A 12,572-nucleotide genomic window follows, 5' to 3' on the forward strand; every position below is an offset into this window, starting at 1 on the left:
TGGTAATCGCCAATTTTTGATAACACTTCAGAGTTCTGCTACTACATTTCTGCGATTTAGTACACAAATTAGGGCCTACATTTAGCTGGTTTCACGTATATACTTTTATTTAAGTCTTCCACCGTCTGTGTGTGTACAAGTTAAATTAAAACAATATTTATGCATTGTTCTTTTTAGTATTAAAAAAATCTAAGTATTTAACTTTGTTATATATTATGTTATATGTTTACTGCTGTTCAAACAATTTAATGTTGTTTAAAAATAAAATATATTGTGTTAAACAAAAATATTTTAGAGATGTAATCGCGATACCATGATACCGTGGTATTTTTTCTCAAGGTTATCATACCGTCAAAATCTGAAACCAGTCCATGCCTACCCCTGGCATGTGTCTCACCCCTTGCCCTTAGGAACCAGATGAAAGCAGAGTATCTGATGTCCATGGAGAGTTCAGCGTGTGTGCTGGAGGAGCTGGGGGCTCAGGTCCTGGCCAGCGGGGCCTACCAGGCACCAGAGAACATCACACAGTGCATTGACACAGTCACCCACACTGATGTGGTCAATGTGAGTAGCCACCATACCAACAGTCAGTCAAATTGTTTCACTTGAAATGGCCCCAATATTTTCACTCCTGGTAAAATTGTATCAGTCACTGGTCATGTTAAGTTAATATTTGCTTTACCGTATTTCTGGGTAATACCAGACCTGGTAATTAAACGCCGCCTTCGAATAAACGCTGCAGCGTTTATTAAATAACGTTCATTTTTGGTGCTGCGTTTATTTGAGGGCGGCGTTTAATTAGTAAGAGACATTTCGTGAATTGTAGCTGCAGTGCAGCCATAGTCAACTTCGTTGCTGGCATTGTGACAAATGAATCATGCAGCTTAAAACGCAGGTTTCATTTACTACCTACCGTGTCTATTCTTTCTTTGTCTGAGTGCGGCAACTCCCTTTCTCATTGGCTATCAATTAGGTGTGCGTTGGTAGTACAACTGTCTCAAATACAAGTTTTCTACATTGTGTAGAAATCTGAAGCAGCATGCTGAAACGTTCATACACGTTAGCTTTCAAACAGAAAGCTGTGCAGAAAGTTATGTACATGTGTAATAAATACTGGGGTTGAATTTAACCAATTAAATAACCGTTTTCAGATTTTTTTTGGTGTGGTGTTTATTCGAGGGCGGCGTTTATTACACAACGCTCATTTTTGGTGGGCCGTTTATTCGAGGGTGGTGTTTATTCGAAGAAATACGGTATTATGGTCTTTTATGTAGATATGAGGTTAAAGTTAATTCATTTTCGTTCTTCCTTTTTCTTGTCTTCCAGGCTGCAAAAAAGTTTGTGGACAGCAATAAATCCATGGCAGCCAGTGGACACCTCTTTAACACACCCTTCATTGATGAATTATGAAACTACGATTTAACTACAACAACTAATACACCTTTATTTAACATTTGAACCTGTGAAGGTTGTGCCTAGCTGCTTACCGAAGAAGAGGAGGAGGATCCCCTAAACCATATCCTCCCTCTGCAAATGATAATCCTCTGGTGGCAATCGTTTAAAGGTTGTTCACAAATAACTGTAAATGGGGATCTGGAGTAATGTTTTTCTGTCCATGTCACTGTATATCTGATGTAAATTCATTAAAAGATCTATATAAGGTAAACAAAGGTAATGGTATTTGCTCAAATTTACATTGCATGTTAGTACAGTCATGACCAACAGGAGGCGACAATGCAAAGACTAATCTATTATTATACCAAACGTTTAAGCAAAGGAGAATGTTTGCGTTATACTGGAGGAGACTTGATACATTTCAAAGCAACATACATGCAGGTATCACACTGCTGGTAGCTTAACTTCAATAATATGTAACTCCACGTGACAAATCTGTCAAATACACTAGCCGACAGCTGAATGTTTGACAAGGATTTGAAGTGTGCAAACCGTACCCTGGCATCTGCTTATGGATATTGCCATTTAATCAAACATCCCTCTGAGTTCCAAAGTAAAAAAATAAATAAAAAATGCTAGATCTTGTTGATAATTACTAACACTACGAATAGTAGTCATATATGAAAAGAAACGTAATTTACATTAGGTAGCCGGATGAAAAAAGGTAATCATTCTGGTCTGTCTTCAGATGGAATAATGAGAACCACTTTACCTGAAAGCAATGTAAACAATGTGCTATTAACTTTGGAAATAAAAAGTATGCCTTCACAGTTATGTTTTTCTTAATTCAAAGATTTATTTTTGGTATAGTAATGAATTGATGCCCGAAGTGCCACCGTAGTCTGCAACCCTTGCGAATATATCTCGCGATACGAGAGCGGATGCCTCATGAACGCGAATGTGTGAGGGTTGCAATGAGGGCTGTTGTATCTGTAGAACACTGCGTTGGGGTGTCAGCTTGATGTCGTTAACTGCGATGGGATGGGGGGCAAAGCTAGCAAGCGAATCGACTTGCTACATCTATCGTTATTGTTCTAGATATGTAATATTTGCATTTATAAACCGGTTTTATATTTGGCATGGAGAGCGAGTAGGCTCGCTCCGTAGTGGACTCTACAGATGATATTTCAGCGGAGAAGGATGGGGGCATGAATAAGCAAGAGGAGGATGGTTTCTCGTTTTCCTGACTGGTGACATTAGAGCTTAATTTACAAGGATATTGTGAAGGGAATAGATCCGTTTTTTGGTTGCACGGCTGTTTGACTTTGACACATGAAATGCTTTAAAGGGACACATTCGGGCATTAAGCTCCCCTTGGGCCGCTGTTCGGAACATCGAGTCCGAACGTGAGAAATAACCTGCTAGCTGTCTTGCTAGCCGCAGTTACCAAATGCTGCTGCTACTGAGCGGATCCGAGCGAATACACAAGCGGCTGGAGTCTTGGGCCCTTACGTTGCGCGAGCTCCTTTTGCTCTATCTGAGGAAGATTCGGGTAAAACAGCAAGGTTTGGAGATGAAGTGATTTATTTTCGCATGACGTCTTTCAACTATATACATGAGCGGAGGGGGGAGGGGGGGGGAGGTCTGTTCTGTTGGTGGGAAAGCCTCTTTGCGGCAACGTACCGACAAAATGACAGAATCTCTTCAACAATCGCCTTTGATGGGGGTGAGGTAGACTGATAACAATCTGATATCTAAACACTGAAGCTCGCGGGATTGCACCCATTTTTCCCCAATCACGTTCTCGATATATATAACCTTTAAACACTAAGACTCAAACTAAAGAAATGGATAAGTTAACGATTATATCAGGATGTCTCTTTCTGGCTGCGGATATCTTTGCAATCGCTAGTATTGCTAACCCCGATTGGATCAACACTGGTGAATCTGCAGGTAATTGATCAAGTGTTAAATGTCTTTAGGTGTTATCTGTTTTGAATTTTAGCATCACCACTGGAAATACCAAATCTTAATTTAGAACTGCATGGTATTCTTAATCAGATCCCTAAAATTTGTAACAACCACTTAGATCCACCCCTCATGTTTACATTCTGTGATTACTTTTGAAGTGCCTAACATATCATGTACTATTCACATATTTTGAGATTAGAGCGTCATGTAACATATTGTTTGAAACCTATAGTTTGTGTGACTAGTCTTTTCATGACATTCAAAGCAAAGACGCAGAATAAGAAAGACAATAACAAGACGGGACTTCTTTCCTGTCTTGTCTAAGCATGTGTCCATGACATGATATGTTGTACAGTCTCAATCTACCCCTCTACGATCTGGTTGATGTTTAAACACGCATATTTAATTAGCTTGCCACAGCTAAGGGCACAGTTGTGTACAGGCAGGCAAACTTCTCACCTTTAGGTGAGACTCAACTTTTTGAAATCAAAATGGGTCACCTGATTTGTGCAGATCCGATGAGAAAATAGTTTGGAGGGGGGGTCGTGGACTTGGCCAACATAGCATTTTACCCATGCTTCGCAACTTTACAACTGGCTCTGGAACCAATTGTCACTCCTAATGTCTAAACCTCACAGCCAATCAGGGGCAGAGTGGGGAGAGGCTTTCTACATTGATCTAGCCTCTTAATTGGGTGTGCTCAAGCCTTCGGTGAGAGCACAACCTTTGTTCTCTCACATATATATATATATATTTTTTTTTTTTGCCCCCCTAAAACTCAGTCAATATTTGGCCTACATAGACAACGTAGGTGTCAAAAGTTTCGTCTTGGTAGCGATTGAGTTGCTTGTATTGGAATTTACGTTCCGTTGCATGGTTTGGGCTTAAGTTAAGTTTTTGTGGCGAAAAGTGAAGCTAACGGTGGCTAATTTGCTAGCCACAGTCACTGACGTTACTAACGTAACTACGTCACTAACGTCACGAAAACACGCGTGACTACCTTTGGCAGAACATTCGTTTCGCATCTGTTAACTTGGGGGATAGCTAGGCTAACTATAGCTTTACTGCAAGGCAGCTGCAGAAACGCCACAAGCAAAGAGGCCAGGGTGATAACTATTTACTCATTTTACTTTGTGATATGACACACAATTGTGATGTGTAATGTACAGTATAAGCTGATATTATTAAGGAAGTACATCTACTTTCGGAAACAGTAGTCTACTATTTCACTGAAGTATTAGCATCATGACATTAGCCTGTGTTGCCAGGGCAACACATACTACAGTGGTCTATGATGTAGCGTTATCTGTTTTCAATCGTTAAAATAAACATTCCTCACATATACATTTTCGTTGTAGGATTTATTATGACATTAGATTACAAGTAAACGATTTGTGAGTGAAATTATCATTACCTGTGGTTTCAATCCAGTGTATCACTGCAACGCTGTAGCCTACGCGAGACACTACAAAAACATCTACACAGCTGTAGGAAGTCAAACGGCGACAGAACATGTTCGGCACTCCCCTTACTTAAATCAAAAGTCTATCTAACTACTAACCTGAACTTCATTGCCACAGCCTAAACTTTGTCAATCTGTTCATGAAAATAATTAATTTCAGCCTAAACCGTACAACGGAACGTTAAATCCAATTCAACCAACGCAATCGCTACCGAGACGAACACAGCAGTAGTCTAGTACTGTACCGTAGTAGTACAATTTACCGGGGCAGCTTCTCCACACAGGTCTATATCGCGTTTTGCGTTGTTACTGACAATGATCGCTACCAGTGAGCTTTTTATGAATGAGCGATTTTCCACTAAATAAATGTCAAGCTTATTTACGTTTTTGGGGGCATATTTTCAGTTAGCAGATGGTACTGTTTGAATCGCGATTCCATCTTCTACTGCCGGTAACGTCGTAGAATAATCTTCAAAGGGGGTTCTTTATTAATGAATGAATGCAATATGAGTAGGCTAAATGCCTGAAAATATCACGAGAAGGGAAAACTTAAAAGGACGTTTAAGTCATAGAGATTAGGTCAATTTTTACACCGGTCTGCCAAATTTATTCGTTTTGATTCAGCTATGAGGCTGCCTCTTGCAGGGGAAATGAGAAGACATCATATTTAATTCTACACTTCACTCGTATTTTCAGTTGTAAATGAGCAGCACAAAAAAAATGCTTTTAAATCTATGTAATCTTTATAAATAATAAGTATGCATTTTAATATAAAATATACAGATATATCAGTTGTAAAAATGTCATTCAAAAACGGACCCCTGTGCAACCGAAGCAAGCAAGCACACCCTACAATTTCCCCAGAAATTGTACCCTCTCTAGTTGGGTGTGCTTTGCCTTCGGCAAGGGCACAACCTTTGTTCTCTCACATATATATTATTTATTGTTTATTTTCGCCACCCTAACGATCAGTCAATATTTGGACTACATACACAACGGCGGTGTCAAAAGGTTCGTCTTGGTAGCGATTGCGTTGGTTGTATTTTTATTTACGTTCCGTTGCATGGTATAAGTAGAAATTGCGTTTTTGTGGTGAAAAGTGAAGCTAACGGTGGCTAATTTGCTAGCCACAGTCACTGACGTTACTAACGTCACTAACGTCACGAATACACGCGTGACTACCTGTAGCAGAACATTCGTTTCACATCTGTTAACTTGGGGGATAGCTAGGCTAACTATAGCTTTACTGCAAGGCAGCTGCAGGAACGCCACAAGCAAAGAGGCCAGGGTGATAACTATTTACTCATTTTACTTTGTGATGTGAAACACAATTATGAAATGTAATGTACAATATTAGCTGATATTATTAAGGAAGTAGGCCCACATCTACTTTTGGAAACGGTAGTCTACTATTTCACTGAAGCATTAGCATCATGACATTAGCCTCTGTTGCCCGGGCAACACATACTACAGTGGTCTATGATGCATCTGTTTTCAATCTTTAAAATAAACATTCCTCACAAATACATTTTCGTTGTAGGATTTATTATGACATTACATTACAAGTAAACGATTTGTTGGTAAAATTATCATTACCTGTGGTTTCAAACCAGTGTTGCTCACTGCAACGCTGTAGCCTACGCGAGACACTACAAAAACATCTACACAGCTGTAGGAAGTCAAACGGCGACAGAACATGTTCGGCACTCCCCTTACTTAAATCAAAAGTCTATCTAACTGCTAACCTTAACTTCATTGCCACAGCCTAAACTTTGTCAATCTGTTCATGAAAATAATTAATTTCAGCCTAAACCGTACAACGGAACGTTAAATCCAATTCAACCGACGCAATCGCTACCAAGACGAACACAGCAGTAGTCTACCCAGCTAGAAATTGTACGTTCCAAGAACGTTCCCAGAACGTTCCCGTTGGTGTAAAGGACGTCGCCTTAAAACGTTCCCAGAACGTCCCATATTGGTCTCAATGTGGAGTTCTTTAAAAGGTAGGAGGACGTTATTTCGGGGCCTTTCAGGACGTTCTGGGAACGTTTAGGGAACCATTATAGGACCTTTCCTCTGTATCAATGCTAACCTTTGCAGAACCTTTTAGTGACATATCAAACCTTCAGTGGACCAACCTATAATGTGTTTTCGGTCCTTATCCCGTTACCTGAACTACTATTGGAACAATATTGCTTCATCTTTATAGAAAATGAACACGTATAGGCTACATCAACTTTGATAGAAATATAAGGAGACCACCATGGGCTATTAGCAGTACTGTAGCTACTTGATTCAACCTGGATTTTCGTGTGTGGGTATTAAAATGAAGAGATACAATTCAAGTTAATGATCTTTTATTATCAGACTGGATGTTGATGCCATCAAGCTCTTAAAAGAACTCCAACACAGAAAAGAGAGAACAACGGAACAGAGAAACATAAGTTTTGCCTACAGTTCCGCGTCTTCCATTGGTCTCCGCCGCCCTCCGACTGCCGAAATTAGAAGAAGAAAAAATCCGACATCACTGTTAAACCAGAATGTGTTAGCCTATGTGTATGTATGCCTAGTTACTTATTACAATACAACGCTTTGACATAACATGTAACGTCACTGTGTCCAATCCCGACCGCTGTAAACTACGAGTGTCCAAACCAGTTTCCGGTCTTTTTGCCAGCATTTTCTTTTGCTATCGCCAGCAAAGTGTAAGTAGTATTATTTTAGGCATACCAAACAATCTACGTGTAAAATTTCATGAACATATATAGACGTTTACATGTCTAAATAATATAGGAAAGTTACTTTGGCCGAAAGACCACTCGGCGACGCTTGGGCGACGATCTTTACTCTGACAAGTGTGTCTGTGTTGTCATCGTACTGCTACTATGGGTTAGCATATGAGTGTATTTCAACACTAGCTAAACATTTACATTTAGTCATTTAGCAGACGCTCTTATCCAGAGCGACTTACAGTGGTACAGGGACATTCCCCCGAGGCAAGTAGGGTGAAGTGCCTTGCCCAAGGACACAACGTCATTCGGCAGAGCCGGGAATCGAACCGGTAACCTTCAGATTACTAGCCCGACTCCCTAACCGCTCAGCCACCTGACTCCCTTAACACTACTTTGTCTTGCCAATGAAAATACACGATCATGTGTGACGTGATCTGTAGTCGAGGGGAGGAAGGGATGGGGGCTAGCAAACTTTGAGAAGAGTTCAACAAAACATCCAGCAGGTGGTGGTATACAGTCAAATTGAGATTTTATCGTATAGTTTGGAGATGTTGAAGCGTGATATTAGACATTCTCTGGTGATATCTTATTGTGGAGGACATAACTACATCCCCGGATATGTTGACAGCATTGATGGTCAGTTTGGTGACCCTGGATCAAGTTAATATCGCCGGAAAAACAGCAGCGGCCAGTGTTTAGAAGTGCGGTCGGGTTTGGACAAGGGTAGCGCACGGCTAAATTTACCAGCGCCAGCGTCTTTTGACTGGCTCTAGTAAAGGCTAAGCTAACTCTAAATTTTTTAACAATATTTAGCTCGAAAGGTAAGAAGTTAAAGCTTAACGTGAAATCAGTAAATCAGCTGAAAACGTGATACGATTATTTTCATCAATATTTGAAGTGGCATTTTATCAGAATGTTAGCTAAAAACAGGTCGGGATTGGACACAGTGACGCTATATGTTTATTTTGCTCTATTAGCTAGCTACATCCCTTTAACATTTCTGACCAGTGTGTCGAGAGCTAGCCTACTGTACTGTAGCCGGTTGGGGTCCCTTGCGCTAGCTCTAGATAGCCTAGTTCACTCAAACCTAGCTCATTACAGTACATTTACACATTGTTGTAGGCATAGGCTACAAGCAATAGTTATCGCAAAACATTTTGATATTTTTCTACTTCCATTTACTTACCTAACAACAAATAATACTGCTCCTTCTAATGTGAAGATAAATGACGGTTTAAAAAGTGAGCGCCTCTGACTCGCGAGTCTCTGGCTGCTCGTTATGGAACGTTCTTGCTCAAACAGTGATGAGCCGACGAATCTGCGACGTTTGAAATAGTGCACAGAGATTAGAAGAAATCATTTGCCGATGCTTATTTTGATTTTAGTATGTGTTCCGATGACACATGTTATTAGTATATACCTATTTACCGTAAGCTTTCACATCTTACCATAAAAAAGCAACCAAGATCTTCCATCCATCTCGTAATGGCCTCGTTTTGGTTTAAAATTGTACGACACACGTGAATATAGCGAAAGTTGTATGTGACCATAAAATAACCAAAACAACGTTCCCCCAATGTCATACACAGAACGTCCCCATGTGACTATCAGGGAACTATATGGGGACGTTCATTAAAAGTCCCAAATGTCATATTTGTAATGTTTGTGGTGTGACCACAAAATAACGTACATGGAACGTCTCCATAAAGTCATACAGGAAACTTTTTAAAAAGTACGTTCAGAACCAAATGAGAACGTTTTAAAAACGTCCCCAATGTTCTGTAAAGGTTCGGGACGTTCGTCACATTTAGATAACTTTTAGGGAACGTTATGCAAAGTCCCAATAACGTCCCCTCCTACGTGGGTACTGTACTGTAGTAGTACAATTTACCGGGGCAGCTTCTCCACACAGGGATAGCGCACTTTGCGTTGTTACTGTTGTTACTTAATGATCGCTACCAGTGAGCTTTTCATGAAAGCGATTTTCCACTAAATAAATGTCAAGCTTATTTACGTTTTTGGTGGCATATTTTCAGTTAGAAGATGGTACTGTTTGAATCGCGATTCAATCTTCTACTGCCGGTAACGTCGTAGAATAATCTTCAAAGGGGGTTCTTTATTCATGAATGAATGCAATGAGTAGGCTAAATGCATGACAATATCACGAGAAGGGAAAAACTTAAAAGGACGTTTATGTCATAGAGATTAGGTAAATTTTTACACCGGTCTGCCAAATTTATTCGTTTTGATTCAACGATGAGGATGCCTTTTGCAGGGGAAATGAGAAGATCTATTTCATTCTACACTTCACTCGTATTTTCAGTTGTAAATGAGCAGCAAAAAAAATATGCTTTTAAATCTATGTAATCTTTATAAATAATAAGTATGCATTTTTATATAAAATAATACAGAAATATCAGTTTTAAAAATGTCATTCAAAAACGGACCCCTGTGCAACCGACGCAAGCAAGCACACCCTACAATTTCCCCAGAAATTGTACCCTCTCTAGTTTTGCTCTCAAAGTGAACTAGATTGATGCGTTTAACTTTAAAATTTAAGAAATGTTCTTACGGGGGAGCATACCCCCGGACCCCCCTAGAGGGTCGGTGGTTTGCCGTATCGTTCTCACCTTTTTTACCCCTGACCTGTTTGCATGCCTGTGTGTACCACACACCATAATGTTCCCATTTTAACTATAGAAAATTTAATTTTTGTTTTTACATTGCAAGGTGGAAAGCATAGCTGCGCTGTCAGACCATTTGTTTTTATTTGTGAGGGAGGAAGTTGTACTCTGGGATACCCATCATTCACACCTTCCCTCTTCTAACTTGTCTTTGATGGGGGTGGGTCTTTTGTGGGACATGTGAAATAGAGCAACATTTCTCCTCCTCTTGTCTTTCTCTCCTTTCTCTGAGGATGTCAGGTCTTAGATGCAAGTTGTAAGAAGTAGTTATAAAAACTAAACAGTACTCTTAGGTTGTTGTTGGATTTACCTGTTGTGCTTTAGGACCTAAAGCATTTAGGTTTCATTTAGCGTACCTTTACAGTTCTGCAGTTGAATCTGCATACATATTCTCTGAAGAATCAATAGTTGTATGCCCTATAACCCTCTACAGTTTCATATAGCTCTCTGCAAGCAGACAAGTGAAAGTGACCATTCTGTGGACTTGATTGACATATCTGAAATATGGTGAACCAACAACCTTCTGATTAATAGCCCAACTCCCTAACCGCTCAGCCATCTGCCCCCCCCCCCCCCTTTACCTTGTCACAGTTGAATAACGACAGTTCAGTTGGTAAAATGGACATACAGTCAACCTCAAAGTCCATTGACACCTCTTTCCTATGCAAATCTCACAATTAAAAAATGTAGCTGTAAAACTGTAGGTTTTGAAAAAGCCAACAAACTGACATCAGTTTGGTGGCTCCACCTTTTTGGGCTCTTGTCTGTAACTTTGTCACGCCCCAAAATTTGCTGCACGCTGCTCTATGTACTTCCACGGAAATGCAAAGAAGAAAGTTTTTCAAGGATATTGAAAATGGACTACGGTCGTAAATGCAGTGTTCCAGCCTTTACAGGGAATGCTGATACTTTTCAGAGTCTTCCCAAGGAACCAAACACTCGACGAGCTGTGATGTTTGTCTATGAGAAGATCCCTGTGCAGTTCGACCCTCAATTACACATTTGCTTGAACCATTTCACCGACAACAAACCTGGGACAATGTAAAGCAGGATTTGCTATGAAGCTGTTGCTGAAAAGTGGTGCTGTTCCGACCTTATATTCATCACAACCGCAAGTTGTAGTATGATTTTGTCGCTAACAGTTATTAGAAATGCTGACGTATGCTGTATCTATCATAGGTAGAATGTGTGATGATTTAGTTTATTGGCAATGGGGCTAACGTTATTTCATGTTCCTGACTGTTTAATTTGAATAAATAACCTGTGTTGTAATGTAAATCTACAATTCACAATGCATGTTTGTCCAGATCTTTGTCAGGTAATTTGTTATTAGTTAGAGCTAGCAAGATAGCTAACTGAAGCTGAGTTGAATCACGATATGCACGATATTTTGGTTGCTAAGCTGTAACGTTACCCACCTAAGTCGATCCCTTTTGCTTCGACAACAGAAATGGAAACAACTAATGTTATCATTTCAAATGATATCTAGTCAATCTGTTGAAAACAGTGTTGTGTAGACACAATAGATTTATTTGTAAGTTTTTATTTCAAGTCTCCACCTTCGAGTGCTGTTGGCCGTGTTGCGTCTTTGCTCCGCAGCTTCACTCGTTGTAAACCAACCAATCAGCGCGCAGCTGATGTATATTTACATTTATGCATTTAGCAGACGCTTTTATCCAAAGCGACTTCCAAGAGAGAGCTTTACAAAAGAGCATAGGTCACTGATCATAACAACGAGATAGCCCCAAACATTGCGAGCAGCCGAAACATGAAGCATACATTGTGGAAAACCAAATAAGTGCCAAAGGAAAGAACCATAAGAGCATGCAGTTAAACAAGTTACAATTAAACAACATGAAACTCCCCACAAGAGTGCAAGAGTGTACCTGTAGAAAAAACAATCAACAGTAAAAATATTTCACAGCGAGTACAAGAATTTGAAACCGTTACAACTAACCAACAAGAGCAACAAGTCTCTCAATACGAGTCATTGTGATCCTGGAGGAAACTAACATCAGGTCCAGCCAAGCATTCCTAAGTGCCGTTGTACTCCCGGAACAAGTGCGTCTTGAGCCTATATATTCATGAGCATACCTTAAAAGGGAGAAAACCTCGAGTTTTTTCCCAGGGCCATTTCACAGGGTGCATATGGGCGCATACAACAGCACCCGGGCCATTTTCAGCCCAACTAATGTACATACCCTAAAAACCCAGTCAATGACCCCTTTAACCCTTGTGTTCTCTTGTCATTGTTACGCACCGTCGTATTGTGACAACTTTACCGCATACAAAAACAAAGTGAAGCATTTTCTTTTAACCGTCAGGCTG

At 40.1% G+C, this 12,572-nt stretch overlaps 2 protein-coding genes across 2 annotated transcripts in view; both read left to right on the forward strand.

The window, feature by feature from the left end:
- Window positions 1-2,225, forward strand: part of LOC134013924 (cytochrome b-c1 complex subunit 2, mitochondrial) — a 37,791-nt gene extending 35,566 nt beyond the window's left edge. Inside the window, exons 13-14 of the mRNA XM_062453701.1 lie at window positions 411-564; window positions 1,327-2,225. Coding sequence (XP_062309685.1) covers window positions 411-564; window positions 1,327-1,410 — 238 coding nt within the window. The 3' untranslated portion in view covers window positions 1,411-2,225. The remainder of the gene's footprint in view (window positions 1-410; window positions 565-1,326) is intronic.
- Window positions 2,226-2,442: 217 nt separating this feature from the next.
- mosmoa (modulator of smoothened a) overlaps window positions 2,443-12,572 on the forward strand; it is a 41,201-nt gene continuing 31,071 nt past the window's right edge. The window contains exon 1 of the mRNA XM_062453985.1: window positions 2,443-3,348. Within this exon, the coding sequence (XP_062309969.1) occupies window positions 3,243-3,348 (106 nt within the window). The 5' untranslated portion in view covers window positions 2,443-3,242. The remainder of the gene's footprint in view (window positions 3,349-12,572) is intronic.

Source organism: Osmerus eperlanus, chromosome 2, assembly GCF_963692335.1.
Source record: "Osmerus eperlanus chromosome 2, fOsmEpe2.1, whole genome shotgun sequence".
In the NCBI taxonomy this organism is placed as follows: Eukaryota; Metazoa; Chordata; class Actinopteri; order Osmeriformes; family Osmeridae; genus Osmerus; species Osmerus eperlanus.